Source organism: Pseudopipra pipra, chromosome 8 (assembly GCF_036250125.1).
Source record: "Pseudopipra pipra isolate bDixPip1 chromosome 8, bDixPip1.hap1, whole genome shotgun sequence".
NCBI classification, from domain to species: domain Eukaryota; kingdom Metazoa; phylum Chordata; class Aves; order Passeriformes; family Pipridae; genus Pseudopipra; species Pseudopipra pipra.
Genome location: NC_087556.1, coordinates 16,875,006 through 16,897,268, shown reverse-complemented (window position 1 = coordinate 16,897,268; position 22,263 = coordinate 16,875,006). Strand labels below are relative to the sequence as shown.

The window sequence follows — 22,263 nt, the reverse complement described above, 5'->3', positions numbered from 1 at the left end:
TCTGTGATGAACTGACCGTAAGTCCCATTCCCCTTCTCCCTGTGCTGCTGGGGGGGAGGAGGTAGAACTTGGGAAAGAGGGAGGGGTTGGGGGAAGTTGTTTTCAAGATTTTACTTCTCATTATTCTGCTCTGATTTTTGTCAGTAAGAAATTTAATTAATATTCCCAATTCGAGTCTGTTTTGCCTGTGACAGTAATCAGTGAGTGTTCTCTCCTGGTCCTTATCTCAACCCATGAACCCTTTGTTATATTTTCTCTCCTTTGTCCAGTTGCAGAGGGGAGTGAGGGAGCAGCTTTGGTGGGTGCCTGATGTCCAGCCAGGGTCAACCCACTACAGTCTGTACTGGTACAAGTAGTCATGAGGTACCTCTGCTTGGGGACCCAGGTATCATCTACATACAGAGGTTGTGAACACAAGTGAAAACTGAATTTAAGTTGTGAGTACTGACGAAACAATTCTGAAGCATCTACTTAGGTTCACATTGCTCTTTGTTTTCCATGCCTATTGCTGTACTGCACTGTGGGACACCTGCTCAGCAAGAGCAGCATAACTGTGTTAGAGCTGTATTAGAAGAACTGAAAGGAAGTCTGTCAGTGTAAGCTGTGCCAGCCAGCTGCAAATTCAGACAAGGTCCTTGAGCTGGTCACTTACACAACTTAGTGTGGCCGTACAGAAAGAGGACCCCTTTGGCTCAGGGTGGAAGACATAGTCTTCAATCCAGGTTCAGATCCCATTCAGCACCTAAAACCTGCCATTTCTTAATGAAAGCTTCAGTAAGTGAAAGAGTCTGTGTTTGAGGTGGAGTGGGATGGAGGGAGCTTTCCTGGCAGGCAGGTATACCTGTTTCCAAGGCCTCTCTTTCTGGTCAGTCTCTGTCACATCTGGTCCTGATGGGCGCTACAGAGAAAATTGCAGGGGTCTTCCATAGCATGCAGAGGGTGACTGCTCTGTTGATCCCTGTCATCAGGTGAAATCTGTAGCCTACACTCATGCTGGAATAGGGGCTTCCTGGCAAGAGATCATGGCAGGCAAATGGATGAAAATTTTGCTCCAGCTTGGTGGCTGGAATAGGAGAAGGGAATTGTTTGGGGGTGTTGGGGGGGGGAGGAACAGATTGGAGGTGATTTGCAGGGAAGAGCAGTGAAGTTTTTAGAAAGAAGACAGTGTGTGCTGTCACATTGCTGGGGACTCCCCAGAACTTTACTGTAGAAGATGAGAACTGCGAAGGCATTGGTGGTTTTGGGCCCTATGTGGGGGGAGCACCTGGAGAAACCGTTGAGCTTGTCCTCTGCCCAGAAGGAGGTGTTCTTCCCAGTGCCATCTGCCATACTCTCCTGGCGTCATGGAACCTCTGCGCTCAGCACACAATTCAGACATCAGCATGTGGACTGTTTTCCTGGGGGAGAAATGTGCTGAAAACACAGTCAGCTTGCCAGGCTGCTTTTTTCATTTGGGTGCAGAATTTGTTTGTCAAACACAGTCATCTTTCCCCTTTGCCCTAGCAGACAAACACTGTCCAGTTGCATATCCTGGGAAGTGGTGAGGTTAAGCATTCAGGTGGTTGGTGCAGGTTACCAGTCTAGCATAGAATCAAACTCTCTCATATTGATTCCATCAACCTCAGTAAGAGCTGCTTTATTCTTACTATCCAGAGCTATTAAAGCATCTTCTCAAAGAAAAGCTGGCATGCTATTGCACTGTCTTAAGAGTTTGCACCTGGGTGTACACTGCAGAGCTCTGCCAAGAGAAACACTGGTTTCCAAGCTTGTTAGCCTGCTGTTTGGAGATTTAAATTTTTTTGTTTGGTTGGTTTTTGTTTTTTCTTTTTGGAAATCCTCCCACATTAAATTAAAAACGAGATCTTGGTAAAGGAAATCAGAAGGGAAGATTTGAGATGCTTCATTTGCCAGCAGTCTCTGAACTTGTGACCTTTTAAAATAAAGTACTTGTGCTTTCCTGTGGGACAGCTCCATCAGGATGGAGGCAGGCTTTCAGGCTGTGTCTTTAGGAAGGGGCCTTTGACAGCATAGGAGAAGTTGCAGCGCAGCATTCTCAGCCGGGACTTCCAGTATGGAAAGTTGTTCAGCTGGTTGGGGACTGTGATAAATCATGGTTCCCCTGGAGCACGCTGGGACTGCAGAGAGCTGGAAATAAATGCTAGGGAAATTCAGCTTTTGTAGTGGGCTATCTTTCAGGATGATGTATGGCTTTGTAACAGAAAGAGATTCCTTTGCTAGGGCTGGGAGAAAACTGCTGCCTTCCATTGGAAGGAAAACATAACAATTCTGCTGATGTAAATCCACGCTGCAGGCTTGCCCTGAAAGATGTGCTTTGGCATGGGCTGCCTTGGCCTGAGAAACAGACTGTGGTACTAATGGAAAAGAGCCACAGAGAGCCCAGGGTAGTGGCAATAGTTTGGGGCTGAAATGGAATGGTAGGTTTGATGGGAGGGTAGGGAATGGGGGTGGTAGTTGGCCAGTATAGTAATGACTTACCAAGGGTGGCTGGAGAGGGAATTGGATGGCATGGGGTGCCATTTGCATCTCTGCCTCTTGACTGCCACATTGTCCTGAGCAAGTAATTTCTCTGGATGGATAAAATGTCTTATCTTCAAATTGGAGCCTATGTCACTGCTTTTCTCCACTGACCATTCCCAATCAGCTTGGGATGTTTGGCTGTGCCCGTAGACTTGTTACCTGATGGAGATCTGACAGTGGTTTAAATTCTATGCTCTGCGTGAGGGCTTGGATTGCCCAGAAGTTGAGGAGAGCCTGAGTTCTGTGTTCGTGTAGCAAACAGAGGTTCTCCCCTAGTTATAACTGATGTCAGTCTGTGTATAGGTTTGTCTACACTAACTGTGTCCTCTCCTGGAGCTGGGTTTTGGTAGCACTGTTAAGGAGACCCAGCCAAAGAGCTGGAGCCAGCCTCTTCTTCGGCTGTCTCCCATCCCCCTGCTGTGGCCAGGTTGCTGGGAGACAGCTTTGTCCTGGGAAAGGGAGAAGCAGCAGAGTCACCCTCTGTTCATGCCAGGACTCTGCTGCTTGTAGTAGGCAGCAGGCAAAGAATTCTTGCCATGCCCACATCCCAGATCAGTGACATTGGCAAATGTTGTGCTGACTGAGGTGCTGAGATGCAGAATAGAGGAAGCAAGTGCCACATCAGAACCAGCACCATGTTGTGTCAGAGAAAACTCTGAGTTAACTTTTCATTATTCAGTTGCCACTGAATACCAGAAATCTGGTTGCAGGCTTCTGATATTCAGGCAAAGGTCTGTATTCCATTTGGTCTTGGCAATAAAGTGAGATGATCAGCGAAATACATTGGTTTCTCAGGCCTAACGTGCTTTGATCAGTGATGTTGGTAGTGTAGCAGTGGGATTTTTTCCCCCTCAAGTAACATAAATGTTTTTGTCTTAACAAGAGAAAAAAAAAAGCAATTTCATCAAATCTGGTCACTGTTGTAGACAGTGACTTGGTGTTATTCCTTGTCTGAGTTCTCTTGAACTGTATCATCTGTTAATTTGCTCTGATTTTTCTTATTTTTCATCAGCCTATACAGACTTCTTTTCTGAGTTTCAACAGCTCTCTTTGTAATCTGTTTGTTATCTCTCAAAGACCTGTTTTGCTTGGTCAACTGCCTCATTGCCTGTGTTTATTTTGTTCAAATTCCCAAAATGGTAACTATACACTGTGCAGCATCAACTCGGTCAGGATATTCCAGGGATATAATTTTTTCCACTCAAATGATTTCTAGTCTGTTTCTCTGAGCTATGAATGTCAAGTGATCAGCTTGTTTACCTTATTTTCCTGACTTCTGGCTGAAATTCAAATATTTTTACAAAATTAAAAACTCTGCAAATTTAAATATGGGTTAACTAATCCACAAGGGTGTTTTTCCAGTGAAGTGGAAATGGTAGGCTGGCTCTCAGCTTGGATTGAGACCAATGCAGTGTGTCTGGGTGCTAACTGCGTGTGTGGGGTCCTGAAGGCTGTAGCCTTTAGATATACACTGCTGAGCTTGAGTGCTTCACTGCTGTCCTCCCACCTTATGCACATTGTTAGCAAGGGAATGGTGCAGGTGCAACATCTCAGGCAGGATCGGAGCTGTGACTTAGCTAGTTCCTTCACAGGAACTAGGACAATGCCGGTGCCAAACCTTCTGTAGGCTTTAATCAAGAGTGAACACCACCACCTGGCTGAGAGTCAGACCTATAACAAGTGACACAAGGAATCTCAGTTAATGTTCTCATCTTGGTGGATCTACATTGTAAATTAAGCGCTGTCATTTGGATACCACCAATGTCCACTCTGTACTTTTAAAACTGCAGCAGTGTATGACCTTTTTCTGGTCCATGAAGTCATTGCCTTTTAGGTGCATTACAGGCCCCCTGGGAATTGTACTTTCCTTCCAAAATAAAAACTAAACTAATTGCGCTTTTTTTCTCTCCAGCTGCCTTTTGGGGAGATATCGCTTTAGATGAAGATGATCTGAAGCTGTTTCAAATAGACAGAACTGTTGACTTAACAAAGCACTCAGATGGCAATGCAAGACACACTTCAGGTAAGGGCAGCCCTGGGGCAATGCCTTCTTTCACCTGGTTTTGTCCTTAGGGAGGGAGGGCTTCCATTCTGCTTGTGATGCCTGTTCCCATGGCCCAGGTGGTGCACGCAGAGCTTCGTTATGGCACTGAGGGTGACATCCAACTCTGAACTTTGTTAAATAAAACACAAGTCACAACTTAATGTAGCCAAATCCCATCTTGTCTGTGGGAAAAGATTTTCAAATTTACAGAGTAGTTACTCTTTCTATGAGGAACTACCTTTTTGCCAGTTTGAAAGGAACTATGTTTGAAGTTGGGCTACACAGTGTAGCAGGAGTTTTGACTCTTAGTGTGCTCCTTCTTTTTCTTTCACTATATGATCTTAATGGAATAACACATTTTTTCAGCTATCTACCTTGGGTAAAACCCACTGCAGTCTAGTGTACAGACTGCCCTTGAAGTGGTATTCTAATTGAAATAGGTAAACAGTTGTGTTGATTTTCTGTAAAGTATATGCTTATGCTGCCCCCCTACACAACTCTTACGTATGCTCAGCCTTGTGGCAGACCAAAGTTGTTTCTTGACTCAGGAGCTCTGACTGGACTCCAGCTCTAGCAGTCCCTGAAATGTTCTGCAGTGGGTTCAGAGGGTTCCCCACAATACTGTTGCCTCTACTCCACTTAACTCTGCAAGAGAGAAATTGGTGGGAATCTGATCTCTGAGAGATACCAGAGGGACTGGAGACAGAGCAGGTCAGGACAAACTTCTTTTCTGTCTTTGATGTTCTGCCTCTAGGTTAGCAACTATGGTGAAAGCTTGGGTAGAGGCAGAAATCAGTGAAATTGTGTGTTCACCTGTCCCCTGTGCAACTCAGCTCATACATCATTTGTAAGCACTGGTGGCTGGTTCTGTTTCCTTGTGACTGCCTGTCTTTGGCTTCAGAGCATCTAAGCACTGTGTAGGTCCTGTTGTGGGGATGAGTGCTCCAGCTTCCTGTTGGGATGAGTGTGAAAGATGACACATCCAACACAGGCATACTTTAGATATTGATGTAACTGATTAAACTCATGCAGGTGCTGAAATTATTGGCAGAGGAGGGCTGTCCTGTTCTTCAGATTATGGACAGCTCCCAGGAAATGCCATTTTCCTGCATTATTGTGTCACTTAGCCCACTTATGTCATGTTTTGGGCTGTGACACATTGTCAGGTGATAGGTTATTAGGAGTAGGTTGCCTTCAGAGCAGAAGATCAATCAGAAAATGAGGACTAGCTGAGTGGGACAGGCAGCATTCATCTCTTCCACATCCTTATGTCAGTTCCTGAAGTTAGATGGGGACACTTCTGGGGAAACAAAGCCAGATGATATCTGACTGTATCAGTTTTCTCTGGTAACTTTTTTAGTTGTCATATCAAGCACATTTCTTTTACTTGGCACTGGTGCCAGACCCATGCCATCTGGAAAATGAACTGAATTTTATAACTGACATCTGTATCATGTAATGCAGCCATTGGTCTCTTACAGCCGTGGCTCATGTTGTGTGGTTGGACTAGACTCTTCTTCACACTTTCTGCTGGTGCATCACACAGTGCTTTGCATTAGGTGAATGGAGATGTCATGTCACTCACTTGCCCCTGTCCTCATCTCTGGCAGGCTTCCTTTGTACCCTGGGAGTGCAAGCTGACAAATGGACAGCCCCTGTGTCTGTGATGCTTTCTGCAGAGCACACACAGAGGGATCTCTGTGTTCACCTGCCTTGTGAGGGGCTCTCTGCAGGGGCAGGAGGGGCTGATCCTTCTCTTGTGGGGCTTGCTTGACACTCATGTGAATTGTAAGAGGGTGGTCTACTTTAGCATGGTTGGGATTGGGATTCATTCTTCCCTGGGAGAAAATCCTGCTCTCTGCTTTATTTCCAGTGGGAAGAATGCAACCTCTGTACAGAAACAGCCTAAGACCTTTTATGAATGGAACCCCTTGAATTATAACATTTCAGAGTTTCCTAAAGCTGTTAATCGGATTAGTTGTATAGCGGAGGAAGTACTTAATACGTAGATACAGACACACAGGCACTTCATATCTGGGAGTTGCAGTTCTGAACGTGCTATTAGCCAGGCATTCTTCTTGCCCTGTGTTGCTTCCTTGTTCCCAGAAAATCATGTTCAGCTGGGAGGAGGAGTAAAAATTGTGCCATTTGATACTGTTGGGCTATTTATAGGTATACTCCCTAATAGCTTGTGTGGAGCATCTGCAGCTGTCAGGCTCTGGAGGAAGAGTAAGGTTCCCATGTATTCAGGGGTAATGGGGCACTTGGTTCTTCTCTGGATCCAGCTGATGTGCATCTGCCTTAGTGAAAGCTTTGCCTTGGCTGGTAAGGGCTGAGACTGTCAGATGTTTCAAGTTTTCCCCTTCATCGCCTTCTTCTATTCATTGTCTAGAAAATAGCTAGGTACTTCCCTGGGCCCTTTAGAGAGAGGAGCAGGGAATCTGAGGAGTATTTGGATTCTGCCACAAATCTCTGTCGTGAGCTTCACAGTATGAGTGTGCTCCAGGCTTGTTTCCTCCATTAATTTCCTGCTTGCAGAAATGCCATAGTTGCTTTTCAGACCCCGAAAATTTGAGAGGCTGCTTGTGAGCGGGATGCCTTGAAGTTCAGTGTTTCCAAGCATTTTCTTCGCAAATATTGGCACTAGTGTTTTATTCCTGGTACCTGAGAGCAATGAACCAAATAGCACTTTTTTCCTGGTGAAGTCATAGAGCAGGGTCCTGGTTCCTCCCCTCTGAGGGATGCTGGCTCAGAGCTCTCTGGCAATCCCCTCGAAGACTGCTCATGTAGATTTTATGGTTAGAGGTGGCTGTCTCCTTGGTACCTTGCTTCAGTACTTCAGCAATGATGTTCCTCTTTGGCATTGGCTGGATATCTCTGTCTGGTATGTCTGGACTCTTTTGTGTGAGTGGTCACATAGGGAATCGACACCGCACGGGGATTTAATAATTTGTGTTATGTACTTAAAGCCTTCTGGAGTGCAGCATATGACTTGATAGTCCTTATTCATGTCAGCATATGACATGAATAAGCAGTCTCATCTACTCCAAAGAAGCTTCCTTTCCAAGAATTTCTGTGGAAGAGTACAGGTTGAGCAGCTGAAAACTGCAGAAGGCTTGGCAATAGCATCTTGTGTGCAAACATCTTTCTCTGGTGCAGTTATAAAAGTGGAGTTTTCTTCAGATCCTGTTGAGGGAAAGGCAGGCATGGTAGTGGTCTACAGCTCAGTGTACCCATTTAATCCAAGTAGTTTTTGATTTTAATGTTGATCTCTGATGTGGTTAAAACCCTGAGCTGTGTGAGTAGAGAGTATTTGCATGCAGTGCAAAGTAACTTTGAGTCAATGCCAGGAGATATGCTCTTCTAAGAGGGCTCAGAGCTACCAACTAGTTAATTTCTTGTTCAGACCCTTTCATGATTTCTCTGAAAGTTTATTCCAAAGTGCTGTCCTCCAACCCAATTTTAGATCATTCCAATTATATGACTTCTGTGCTCCTTTCCACAGGTCTCTCGCTCTCAGCTGTTTTACCTGAAGCTTAGTTTTACACTCATTAGTGATCTGGCAAAAGGACTGTTTAGAAGTTGCACATTTGAGCTTCCTTTGAGTTGAGATAAGATTGATCTAATTTTCTAAACCAGAAATATTTTTCCCCTCGTTGCTATTCTCCTTTGAATCTCCTAAACTCAGAGAATTCCCTGTAATCTTTTTATGTGTTGCTTTATATTATGAGAGATTCTGCAGACCAAAGTATCCCCTCCAATTCACCTGCTCATCCTGTTATTACCATCTGTAATGCCATATAAAATCTGCCAAACAGGGAAGTTTTCTTCCCCCCTTAAAAATGTTTTGCAACTAGAAGAAGGGAGAAACAATGAGGAACATTGTTAAAATGAAAGTCTTACTTTGCATTTAAAATCTTTAAGCTGCCTCTCTATCTCTGTTTCTGTGGGATTAAGTTTAGATGTTATGTTTACTATGAAAATCAGGTGTTCTCATGCAGTGGTGTTGAAATAGATACCTTTAGGATTTGGCCCCATGGAGAAACAGTAATGGTTCAAAACATAATGAAATGAATCTGGTACCTGGAGATCTGCCAGTGAGTACTATCTCAGCAAGCCCATGCATCACCAACTCCTAATCACTTTGATAAAAGGCTTTTCAAAAAGCTTTCAGTTTTGAAAAGTTTCTCATAGTTTGTTTTTTTTCTAAAACCTCAGTGAAAATATTGGCTTTTACAATATAATTTTAGTTTAGAAGAAACTTGACTGAAAGCTTTGAGGACTCCTCTACTGCAATGGGAAAAAAGAGAATTCACAGGCAGGGTGGAAAACTGAACAGTGTCACACCTCTTTTGGACCCAAATGAGTCCACTGGTGCATGTTGATTATCTGCTGAAGCATTAGCCACAGAAGACGACCTTATTTCTTGCCATGTCTATGGGAAGTATGTGCCTGTTCAATACTAACTGGCTTAATTTAAGTCTTTACGGGCATTTTAGGGACTAAGAGGACTTTTCTGATATATTACCTCTTTTCCTGATTTTTGTATCACAGAGACAGTTTATAGTCCTGAAAGGCACCTCTGTGAGTGAGAAAGGCAAGTTTGTCTCTTCAGGGTTTGGCAGCAGCAGATCAGAAGCCAGGGGAGTCTGGCAGCCCTCACTGATGCCATGCTGTGCTGGGCTTGCTGCTGAGGAGCTGACTCTGCATGCCACTGCCGCCAAGAATGCTTTTCAAGAACAGTCAAAACAGGTTTTCTTTACTTCTCATCCCGAGAGGTTTTCAGGCTCATGGCTTGAAGGCCTTGATGAGGCTTTCACACTGCCACAAATGACTGTCAGAAGAGATTTACAGAGCACCTCTGCTAACTAGAGTGAGTAATACTTCAGATAACAGTGCAGCCGGGAGTGGAATATATTTGAACGCAGGCTTTTTACTGAAATCAGGAGACTGGAGGTTCTGACAGCAAATTCATGCAAATAATTCTCTGGCAAATGAAACCAACCAGAGTTCCACATTAAACCTTGTCCTAATAAGAACAGGGAGTTGCTTTGTTTGCAACAGCTCTGCTGTTCTTGAGTGTACTGTGAAAATGCAGACAGCTACTCTGCTGCTTCACCACACCTGAATGAGGGCCCTTCTGCAAGAAGATGCTTTGCTTTTGCTTGTTTTAAGATGCCTAAGATCACTGACTCTGGTTGCATTATTGAGGCAAGGCATTGGTTACCATGTAAACTGGGATTACTTGCAGGACAGGGGGCTGGAATACAGCTCTCCGGCTAAGAGTTGTGCTGCTTAGCTTTGGTAGAGAGTAAGACTTCTCTAGTGGAATAGTTACGGTGGTAGTGGCAGTCACAAGCAGGGCTTCTGCTGTTTCACTTGGTGAGCAGTTGCTCAATGTAGGGGCTGTGGCCAGTAGTAGTGTTGCACATTTCATTTAAGTCCTCTTTGATGCTACTGAAGTGTTTCTAATGAAATTTAATTTAGTGCAAAATGCACTTTTCGAAGAGTGCAAAATCCAGGGATTTTAGACCATGACTGACTGAGATTCCAGAAAAGTTCTGATTTACGGATTCAAAGGTGAGACTTAAATTCAGCTGACTTGGCACTTGCATGCCAAAGTCAACTGTTTTTCCCCTTGTAACTCATATTTGGTGCTCTACTGTAGCGACAGTTCGTTCAGGGTAGAAGGGGTGGACTTCAGCACTGGTGGATTTTGCAGAATTTTAGAATCATAGAATTTAGGGCTGCTTGGGGCCCAATCTTTAATTCATTTAGACTTAGAGCAAATCTATGGATTGTGCTAACTTAATCTGAGCTGTATTGGCTATAATTGGCCAGGAACAACACAAATGACTATGTATGTGAGGTAACATAACCCACATCTGTGAACTCCCTGCAGAGGTCTGCTCTTCCACTGGGAAATCTTAAGTGAAGGTTGCTTCCTCCTGTGTGGGTAGAGGAACATCTTTGTTCCAACAGACCTGTCTGAGGGCTCTGTCCATCTGTTTCCATACTTCCTTTCAGTTTTCCACAACATGTGATGTGCTCTCTAGGGATGTCTCTTTGCAATCCATGCAGCTTCTTAACAGGAAGAGGAGCCTCAAGAGTGGAAAGGTAGGTGCTTAATGCCTGGCCTGATGCTGAGGTTTGGTTGCTGCACCAAATGATTTTCCTATGACTAGCCCAAATGTTTACCTTTTTGAGTCCATTCAATTAGAGGTTTTACTAGAGCAGACAACCATGAAATGAATTTCCCACAGTTCTGCAGTTTGCTAAGGCAAGGCAGGAGCTCCCCTTTGGAAGAACTGAGTAAGTCCTTTAGGACTGAGTGCTCTTGTTCACACTGCTTTTCTGAGTTACTCTCTGTCCCAAATGAACATTTCTGTGCAATGAAAGCCTTCTGCATGAATCTTCTCTTTGCAGAAAAGCAGATCCTGTGCTTTTTTAATCCCAGCCCAGAGTCTTACAATCCTATTTGCAATCTTTTCAGACCTGCCTGATCTTCTCCAGCATAGAGATAACTACCTAGAAGTCCCATGACCCTGGGCTGATGAACCTTCTAATTCTCCCTGTAGTTAAGACTCTCCTGCTAGAAAATGCTAATCTTTAGGTCTGATGTTTTCTTCCAAATGCTTTTCTTTTTGGATTCCTGAGTGACAGCTTGAAGTCCTTACTGGAAAATATTGAGAAGGATTTTTCTCTCTAATTGCTGGTATTAGGGATGCAGTTTTGCTAGTCATAGGAATAGAATCTGCCAGTCTGGTGCCTGACGGTAGGAGAGGAGAGAAGGTGATCAAGTCAAGATGCCAAAGCATGGGACGTGTATGTGCAAAGAGGACGAAGTCTATCTCCTTTTTCCCCTTTGCTTGTGATGAAGGTCCTGCAGGTTGGGGTAAAGACAGTCCCAAGCAATAAGTGTTAAATACACCTGAATGGGCAGAGTACAACCTGAATGACACAGCTCTACTACTTGCTCTGCATTCCTCGTGGAATAAGATGTTCTTTTCCTCTTGCCTAGGTTCCCTATGAAAGCTGATCACATGCACCACAAAGTTTGTTTTGTAAATTCACTGTTCCCTGAAATCAAGTTTTCTGGATGGTGGCCTTCCACCTGTCAAAATAAGTGGTTTGATTTCTGCTGTGCAGTCAATGTTCAGCCTTACACAGGGTTTTTAAAACGGTTTTATGAGCTCTGTAATACTGCTCAAATTAATCCATCCAAGCAATAAAGCTTTTTCCATTGTAACAAAAATCCCCACCTATTTCAAACTCTGGGGCTTACTCATCCTTAGTGGAAACTTTAGATTCTTTCAGATATCAGCCAGGAAGGCAAGTAGCTCAGCATCACTCTTGTCAAATGCTGCACTTCAGAAATTAAACAGCATGGATTTTATTAATGAGCAATTAACATTCTTTAATCACCCAAAGACATCTGCAGAAACGATATCTCTTGATGCCATGGTTGAAGCTTCTTCCAAACAGCCTGTGTCTATAGCTTCTTCCTATTCAATGTGGTGCCACCATCAGCTTTGGGCATAGCTGCAGCAGTGTTGCTGCACAGATGATGCTGAATCCCCGCTGCTCCCTGTCTGACTTTGCCTGGGTCTGACTTTTAGCTCCACCACTTTCCCCATCCCCAAAATAGTCTTTTAGGAAGCTGGTGCTGGCTGGCATTATTAACTCTTTCAGGAGCTGGGGTAGTCACCATGTAGCATTTATAACATCTGATTTCTGTTTGCAACTGTCGTGCTCTTGATCGCTCTTAATTAAATTTTCTTTCACTCTTGTATACAGCTGGTGTAACACACTTGGAGGCTGTTCCTTTTACTGATGCCAGAAGAGTCTGAATGGTCTTTTGTGTTTAAGTGGAGGTTATTAAACAGCTTTATATTAATTAACTGTGATGCAGGGAACACATGGGCAAATGTACTTGAGGAGATCAGTTTATCCATATGGAAATTACACTGGAAGTTTAATCCATTACCCTAATTGTGAAATTTGACAGTACTTAGCCAATAACTGTGGAATTGACTAGATCATGCATTTGCTTCAGAGCTGGGCAAATGCCTAATTTCCTTGAATATTTTCTCAAATGAAAAATTGAATTTGCCTCAACTGCATAAACTGTCTTGTCATTTCTGAGAGTGTTTTAGGCATATGACTTTGGAGGCAGAAATGGTCAGTGAAAGAGTAGGATCTAATAAGTTCTGAGAGCAGTCATTGCAGGAGGGTCACTTGGCAAGACTGGCTGGGATGCCTTGATCCTCAGGCTCTCTCCTTTCAAGCAGGAATGTTGCTGTGCCCACAAAATAAAAGCAGCTTACTCCAGTCAGAAAAATGACTGGAAGTTCCAAGAAGCAACTGGTTGCCAAAATGGCTTGATGGACAATAGCAAACAAGAAATAAATTAGAAGCTGTAAACTGCTCGAGGTTGATTCTGAACAGAAAGGGGTTACATTTGTGAAATAAATGTGTTCACTTTGAGCCTGCTTGTTCAGGCCTAATTTGGAGAGAAGGCTGATGCTTGTAGCTGCAGTGGACAAAAACCCTTTGCTGCGGCTCCCCTTTTCAAATGGTGAGGACAAAGTATTTATTCAGCTGTCAAGTGGGGAAAGAAAGCAAATTAGTTTTAGGTTGGAACACTGGACTATGTTTGCTGTTGTAGTTCTGAGGCCAGATGGTGACTTGGACAGCCCTGGGGAATGGGTAACAAGTTTCTCCAGGGCAAAGATCAGAAGCAAAAGGAAATATTCAAATTATCTTACTGTTCCACTTCCTAGAGAGGAAAAGGGAGTGTGAGGTGCATCAGGCTCTGTTAGGGAGGGGATTAGCCAATCTTTTTCTTCAGTTGTTGGTGTTGCTGAATCTTGGAGTCAGTTCGTGGCAGAGTGGGTTTGAGACCTGAGTGCCCCACAGACTGCAGCTGTCCCTGGGATGGACAGGGCAGTGCCTCTGCCAGCAGCTGTCAGGGGGCAGCTCACTGCAGTGAGGAAAGTATCTCTACCACTTACTCCCCAGCTCCCCCGGGCTCTTTTAATGACAGTAAATTATTCGGGCATCTGTTTCATCAAGGAGTTGTGACCTTGGGGAAGGTTATGGCCCAAGGTTACCTAACAGTGGCCACATTTGGCTTGTGCTTCCAAAGCTTTTCAAGTCCCACTTGTCCTGTCTCAGTGCTGGCACATGCCTCAACTTCCCTGATTTGGCAGTTGTTTTGAGCTATGATGGAGCTGATAGGTAACCAAGCAGATGGGATGTCTCAGCTATATCTACTTAGGCTGCTCAACTGCCTGTTAAACCTGGTGTAGGCTCCTGGGGTGTAAGAAGGCACCAGAAATTCTCCAAGAAGCTCCAGGACTGTGAGTGTCTGAACATCTAGGCAGAAAGCGAACTGGAAGAAAGGTCTCGATTCTGGCACAGCACACTCTCCATGGAAGGAGTTTTAATTGCATTCAAACGTAATTTAGCTTCCAGTGTAGTGTTTTCATTTTGAGTTAATTTTTATCCAGTATAAACAAGGTAGGGGAAAAACAAGAGGATTAGGAAGGCTGAATGGGAGGAGCGATCTGGCTGGGCTGCACAGAGCCCTGGGCTCTCCCTGGTTGCCCACAGCTGGAGTGGGGCAGGGGGCTACAGTGAGGCAGCACCCTGAGCAGTGCATGGCCCTGTCCAGAGGGGCACGGGGTGGGCTGAGGCTGAAGCAATTAGACTGTGCAGGTCAGAAGGAAAGGGATGTCAGCTGAGGGGGGCCAGGAGGTTGGTACTGCCTGCTAGGATAGTAATGGGCAAACCTAAGCCAGCTCTTACAGTTTCCTTATTGCCTGCAAGTTCACTTGTTTTTCTTTCTTTTCAAAAGAGAGGTAAGGAGGGGAGATGATTATTGTGAATTGAGAGGAATGTAGTGGTGAGGCAGACATCTCTTAGCAATAGATCTCGATGCATCAGAGTGACAAGAAGTCAAGTGCAAGGGGCTGGGGGTAGTTGGTGCTATCCACTACTCGTGTGATATGCTGGGAGGGGAAAAGTCTTACACTGTGTGTGGGGACCTGATCAAACAGTAGCAATATGCACATGGCCAAAGTACTTGTATGCTCAGTTTAGCTTTTGATTTTCCCTTGCCTCAGTAAAAGTGCTGTACTTGAAGGACTCTTTCTCATGAAAGAAATCACTGAGATGACACAGGTTGTGGGTAACTTTTTTTCTTTCTTTTATCTCTCATTTATCTGTCTTTTTACCCTAGGGAGCAGAGGTGATTGTTACAGCCCAGAGGAAAAGGCCCCTTTTGGTCTTCTCAGTCCTTCCTTGTCTCGAGAGCATTGCTCCCCTTAAGCATTAACTCTCAGCTGAAAGGTTGGTGGAGAGGTTGTCCCCTTTCTTGGAATGCCTTCTTTAAAAACAAGATGCATCACAGTATAAAAGTGATGCTGCCACTTCCAGAAGAGCAGGGAGTGCTCAGAGAAAACGCAGCATGTTGGGAAGTGGTGCTTCCTGCACTTCTGCTCTGCCTGCTGTGCCACTCCAAACATGGCTGGCCAGCAGAAGGGCCTGGTCCATTGAGTGCTTTACAGCTCGTGTCTGTGGCAGCCCTGTGTTTGCTTAGCTGTGTCACCTTCCTCTTCTCATGAACTTCCCTGGGAGGCCAATGTCCTTCCCTGTAAAAGCATTTGCAGCTGATGTGGAGATGACACATCTGCCTGTCAAGCCTCTGGACCTTGGGACTCTCCTGAGTTATTGCAGCCAGTCAGCTTACTCTGAATATGAAAAACAGATTCCTGCAGGGAATTTGGGGTTCAGAATTCTTCCCTTCTTTAATTTATTTTTCTTTAAGTAAATTGAGAGAACTTCAGCTATTCCACTGACAGGAAACGCTGAAGGATATATCTCAAATCATTTGCTCAGATCTCCAGGGCCTAGGGGTTTGTGAAAGGTTTTTGCTATAGGCTCTCCACCAGCTCTAGGAAACATCTGTTCTGCATTCTGAATGCATTTTCCCAGAAGAACTTCTTTTAATAAAATCATCACTTTTTCTGTGGTTAGAAAAATCCAGTGCAATAAAATTTTTTCTGTGCTAAACAGTTTTTGACCACTGGTTAATGAGGAAGTTAAAAAGCTGTATATAACATCGTTTGACTTATCATGTTCTTCCAGAAACTTTTCTGGTGGTCATAATATGACAGAGTTCACTAGAACTGAAACTCTGAACAGTGATGAGTGTTTAACGTTACCTGCACTACTTTGTTTTGTTGATGCTACATTGCAGTCTCTGTTCGAAATCCAGTCTCTAAGCTGTGGCTTGTGACTAACATATATATTGAATGAGACTATGAAAGCAGGGTGTTCTAAAGCTTAGGTAGGGGAGGTGAAATGGTTACCAATTTTTAAAATGTATTTTTTTTATCACTGGGTTGTCTCCCAGTTCTGAAATGGCCTTTCGTCCACAATAAGATATATTAGAAAAAGTCTTGGCGTGGTTCAATCCACCTGAGAGCAAATAATTATATGCACAGCCAAGTTATTCTCTGTTAAATAAGAAAAATGGGAAAATATGGCAAAGTCCCAGTGCTCACTGTGGACTCCTTTGTACTCAACAAAGGTGATGAACGTATGGGTGGTAGCTACCTTCCAAGTTCAGCTGTGGAGCCCTTTCCCTGTGTGGACAGCAACCAGGGAAAGGGAAGGGAAAACCCAATGAACATGAAGAGATTCTTTTCTGGTCTGGAGAGGAAAACTTGTCATGGCTTGGACCTGTTCTGAAAGTGGTTTTGATTTTGATGTGAAATTTTACAAATTGGGAAAAAGAGGAAGCTTCATCCCATCCAACTTCTCATGTAAGAATATTCTATGTTCTCAAACTGCAATTGTTCAGACAACTACAATTCCTGTTGTCAGTTAGTTGGGTTTTAGACTCAAATTCTAGATAGGCATCATTTGAAAATGAGACTTGGCATATCTCAGGGTAGACTGATGTTTTTTCTTGCTTTTGATTGAGTAACTCATCTTGCCCCAAAGTAGTGTTTTCAGATAAAAGCTAGAAGACAGGTGGTGCTAAAATATTTTAGAAGTCAACTGCTTCTCAACCTTAGAGGGACTCAACAGAAGGGTGGTAGGTATTTCTAGGCCCACTACGTGCATCCTAATTCACCACTGGGCTTCTTGGATGCTTTACCAGGCTTTCCTCTTCTTTTTTCAGACAAGAAGGCCTTTGTGGTCCATAAGCAAGTGGAAGCAAGCACAGAAGCTTTAGTTAGCAAGGGCTCTGACTGCCCCTCTTTGGTAGTTCAGACTACCTAGCCTTAAAAAAAAAGGCAGAAAATGCACAGCAATAAATACCTTCAACCCTAAGTTCCATCTTGTAGAAGACAGATTTTCGAGTCTGATATATTACTAACTCTCCAAGTCCCACCCTCTCTTGTGGGAATTATGGATACTGAATGGATTCTGCTTTCTGCTCTTTCCTCAGATTGCACATCTTCTGCCCTATGCTAGTGGGGTACAAGGGAGCTGCAAACAGTACAGTTTTGATGGCATGCTTTGTGCACTCTGTCTCTCTTAATATGTTGTCCTTTATTTTGGTTTCAACTGAACAACTTGTACTTCTTTTAACAAAATTGGATTTTTATTTTCTTCTCCTGGAAGAGTGGGATAAACTGCTTTCTTCCCAACACTGCCCCAGCCTGCTGATTTCTGCTTCATTGGGCCCTTATTTACCACCTCAGGCTCCCTCTCTAGTTCCTGAAAACAACTTTTTTTTTTTTTTTTTTTGAAAAGCACCTGTTCTTCAGCCATGGTTGCAGGCATGGTGGATTTATCTCGGATTTGTGGTGCATTTAAGCTACTGGACTTTTCTTTCAGTCAGCCAAGCTCCCTTGGCAGTGCTGGTCTGTGAGAAACAGAAAAACAAGTTGTTGTACAAGTGCACTGTAGGTAGAAGATAAAATATTCTCAGCCTGGGCAGAGAATCTCTTGTGTGTCTCTGCCAGGTCATGTATAGAAACTAAGTTATCTAGTTAAGGAGTCAAGCAGTGTCCTACTGGGGTTGTAGCTGTTAAGCCGGACAAGGATTAAATTGCAAAAATGTGGGGGTTAAAAGAGCTTAGGAGATCCAGTACAACTCTCTGCATGGAAGCCTGATCTACCAAATTCTGTATCGTCCCTGGTAGTGGGAGAAGCAGACAGTCAGGCTGAAGAAAGGTGAGGGCTAGTCTAGCACAGCAGCCCGTGGGAAGTACTAAGGATGAAAGTGATCCTGGGGGGCTTGTTAACTGCTGGATATCCATTAAAACAGAAAGGTCAATCCTATTTTGCTCATCTCATTGTGGATTGCTGTAAGTGGTAGACCAAGCCTGCTTTCATTGGCTTTCCAGAGAGCACAATGTCAAACCAAAATCTCCCTTCTCCTCTTCAGTGTTTCCAATGATAATGGGCTTCAATACATGCATGGGCATTTCATGCTCTGGAGCAGTAACACTGGAATATGCTCTGCAATTGGATGTGACAGAGTAGTCCAATAGAGAGGTACAACTTCAGGAACGTGTTAAAGGGGCAACAGGATCTGCACATTGTCTATAACCTATATGCAGCTGCTTCCAGATACAAGGTGCATTTCTTGGCTTCCTTATTTATTGATTATGGCATATCAGTTACTTATCTTTGTTTTTCTAGGATCCAGCATTAGCCCTCTCTTGGAAAAAGTCAGAATAGGACTAAATGTCTGTCAAGTCACTTTAAACTTTGGAATATGTTTAGGCATCATGATGATAGGAAACATCTAAAACCTCAAGTGAATCAGAACAGGATCTTCCAAACTTTTCATGTTTGATTCCAAAACACCCTTATGGGAGAGAAGACTGTGGGTGCTCCCTGTGTCTATGAGTGAGATTAGTAATATTTGAAAATATCCGGTATATCTACACACCCATATCTGGCCTTTGTGTAGTGCTCTCCCTTTTCATCAGCTACAATAAGACAAAATATGCAAAGATGTTGTAGATTTCATTAGTCACACTAGTTTATTCAAACTTCTTCTTTGCATAAGAAACCAAGGCCTGCACTGATCTCTGGGAAAGAATGTGCTCCCAGCTTGGAAAAGCAGTGTGCGCAAATGGCACTGCGGCACGGCAGAGGTCAGCAGCTCGGGCACAGGAGAGGGGCCCGGCTCTAGGGTTTGGTGCCATCATTTGCAATTCAATCCCATACAGCTCCTTCTTAGGAGAACAATTCACTAAATACAGAGTTGTTCTTTTTCCCTAATTCACCATATAATTCACCTCCCAAGTTCAATTAAGAAGCAATCTGTTTGTGACTGGAAGCAAGCTGCATTTATTTAGAAATACAAAATTATCCTTTGCCTCAGCAAAGACTGCATGCCTTAATAATTCTGGTGATGAATGGCTAGTTGGGGTTTCCTTTTAATGGAATGGGATATTGTGTGAAGAATAGCATACTTCAGGGGGGCTGGGGGGGATGAGAAGTCCTGGGGATGTAAAATTTAACTGAGAAGAGGAACTTTTGTTGAGCTTGGGCTTAAGGAAGTGACGAGGTCTGGGCATGAAAGAAAACAAAGGGAAATCTTAGGATGGGACATTGAGACTCGAAAGGAGTGATAGAGTTCAGAGCAATCCATCTTGTTGAATCAGGCTTGTTTCTGTTCACACATCTAGTGGCTTTTGTCCAGTCAAGCTCTGTTAAACTATGGCACTTCCTTTGGGAGACAATCCCCTGATTTACTGTCTCTTGGACCAGGAAGCCCTAACCTATAGCCAGCTGACAGTCTGGGCATTTTATTTTATTCTGGCTCATTTTGTTGCTGTCTTTCATCATCACTTACATGATATTCTGATCAGTTATAGAAGTTGGAGATTTGATCCTTTCAGTCCTTCTCCAAGATGTCAGGCATGTACCTTTTACCTCTTGGAGTGGCTGGAGAAGGATTTGAAAGAAGCCAGTTCCACAGCAAAGGAGAGTTTTCTAGCTGACAAAGCAAGGCTGGTTCAATGCCTGGAATGTGTCCAGCTGTCTTGAAAGTGAGACATCTTGGAAGTGTCCACACCACATCCAGCAGTGCTGCACGACTATAACAGTATCTTCCTTTCTGCATGTGGTGGTTTATCATGCTCTTCGTGCTTTACCTTGCCACCAAGACGCATAAACTTGCTTTTGCTAACACCTCTACAGAGATCAGCTCATTTGGCCTCCGTTCTGCTCAGAGGATTCACGATACCAAGTTAGGGAAGGAGGAAGAGAGATAACTGTGGTCATATCAACACCACCTTCTTAAGGCTGAAATGTAGTCAGTGCCAGTTTTATTTATCTGTTATACATCTTACTGTCTCATGTGTTGTGCTCACTCACCCTAGGCACCATTTTTGAGTTTTCCTTCCTACTACAGTGACCATGGAGAGCTTCCCTGCCAAAGAGATTGTAGTTGGTTTTCCGTGTTGGGTCTGTGGCCGTTCAGTGGCTTGCTGCCCAGGTTTCCTTTGAAACAGAAGTGTGAACAAGATATTATTTGTTCTACTCAGTTTCTGTAAGGGGATGACATTTTAAATATTTTTCTGTGGCAGAATGGGTACGGTATTGAGGGAAGATCCTATTTTTACATCATAAAATCCAAAAAAACTAAAATCGAGTACTGGTCTATTGACAAGTACTGCAGTACCTTAGTGGTAAAAGACTGGTAGGGACTATAGACAGGGGACCCTGTCTCCCTTCCCTAGCAGTGTGATTTCACTGGTGGGGAGAGGGAGCAGCAGTGCCCTCTGGAAGAAAAGAGAAGGTTAGGTGCAGTGCTGGTACAAAGACGCCATGGAACTGCTATGGCTTCTGTGCCCAACAGCTGTGACATTAAGCAGTCAAATCCCTCCCCCAGCTTGTTTGTGTCTTGTGCATCACAGTGACATCATGAGTTGGTTTTCCACGAGGACATAGGAAAGCCAGGCAGGAAGTTACTCAGAGTGGGACAAACCAGTTTTGTTTTGGTGACTGAGCTGGAGGAAGCCATGTCCATAGTCAAGCTGGGGACCTCTGTGTGCCTGGCAGGACTGTTCCAAAAGAGAGGGGTATTCGGTGCTGGATGAAGGACAAGAAATATCCAGGGACTATCAGCGCAGTTCTTCCTGCTTTGGTAGCCAGTATGTATTAACATCACAGAGAAGGACTTTTATTTTCAGATTAAAATGAATTCAGGCCAGATGTATTGAGTTGATAAGAGTGTACTTGTATGAATGTAGATCATTTGCCTTGACAGTGTCTCTTTTTTAATTTGAGATTGAATAGTGGTAATTACTATTGCTACCATCCTTGTATAGTTCCTGTTCTCAGTAAATCTCCATGAAATTAGCCTTCCCTAGAAGAGACTTTCTACCTGTTCAGCATATGCAGAAACTAAGGAATGGGATGGTAATGAGTTGCAAGGTGTCACTGCTGGCTAGGAACAAATCCAGGAAAAGGACAACCTTATCAGGCATTTAATCCCTGCTCCCTGTACAGGGAAAGCAGACAGTTTCTGTGGCCAGCAAACCCCCAAATGGCATCACTGATAGCTGTTGTCCTTTCCACATCAGAGCTCTGCCAGCCTACTCACCAGAGATGTCTCTGCTCTTTTTTCCTTTGCAGGAGGCCTGGGAGAACAGTCTCTTGTGTCAAGTGAGAATGCCACTTCAACTGATCCTAGTAACAAAGCAGTTAAAAAGGGTAATGTGGTACCCCACCCAGACCTTTGGGTATCTTTTATTTACTTTTTTACCCCTGTAAAATACTTTGTCCTGTTATGTACATGTGTGTGTCTCTGTGCCTGGAAGAACAGCCCTACTCAGGCATCTGCATTTGTTACTGTTGGTGGACTCTGAAAGGGTGGGTTTGCCTTGTATAGTGTGGTGGGTTGACCCCAGCCAGAAGCCAAGCACCCAGTCACTGTTCCCCTCCTCCAGCAGGATAGGTGAGAGAGCAGGAAAAGCAAAAGTGAGAAAACCCATTGGCTGAGATAAAGACAGTTTATAAAGTGAATGAAAGAGAAAAAAATAAACAAACCAAGTGATATAAAGACAACTAATGCCCATCCACAAGCAGCTCCTGCTAGAAGGGCATGTCAGGCCTCTCCAGGGACCACTGCAAATTAAAGTTGTTAAAGACTGAAAATTTTAGCAGGAATTTGGAGCCGTCAAGAGCTCTAGCAGGATTGCTGCAAAGAATTTGCTCAAGAAGGTGTGTTACTGGCAAGGGATGGAAGCATTGATGATATAGAAGTGTGAACCCAGGGTCCTTTGTGCAGAGCTCCTGATGCACCAGGCACAGGAGAGCACGGGGCAGATGACTCCTTGCTTGGCTTTGCTGGCAGAAGCTGTCTGTGTGCAAATCCATTGAGATTTTGGGCAGCCCCAGGAGCAGTTTGTGAACGGAAGACAACACTACTTCTGTCTTGAGACCCTCTCTCTTCTTCTGACTGTAGCCCTCATAATGCCGGTGCCTGTGCTGGTGTCTGGTACCAGCAGTACCAGATGTATGCAAAGAAGAGGAAGGTGGTTCTTTTGCTGGGAGAACCCCCAGCCTCAGAGCATCTGCCTTCCAGGATCCAGCAGCTGGCTTAGGGATGGGGCAGCTTCTGAAATGCCAGGTGCAGCTGGCATGCCAGGGAGGTGCTCAGGAGGAAGAGGAACAAAAAGCAAATTCCCATCTTTGTC

The 22,263-nt window shown here is 44.1% G+C and overlaps 1 protein-coding gene across 2 annotated transcripts in view; it reads left to right on the top strand.

Moving 5' to 3' along the window:
* Positions 1-22,263, top strand: part of TLL2 (tolloid like 2) — a 90,836-nt gene that overhangs the window by 30,047 nt on the left and 38,526 nt on the right. The window contains exons 2-3 of one of the 2 annotated variants that reach the window (XM_064662679.1): positions 4,451-4,561; positions 21,200-21,277. In XM_064662679.1, the coding sequence (XP_064518749.1) occupies positions 4,451-4,561; positions 21,200-21,277 (189 nt within the window). The remainder of the gene's footprint in view (positions 1-4,450; positions 4,562-21,199; positions 21,278-22,263) is intronic. The other variant, XM_064662680.1, reaches the window with a different exon arrangement.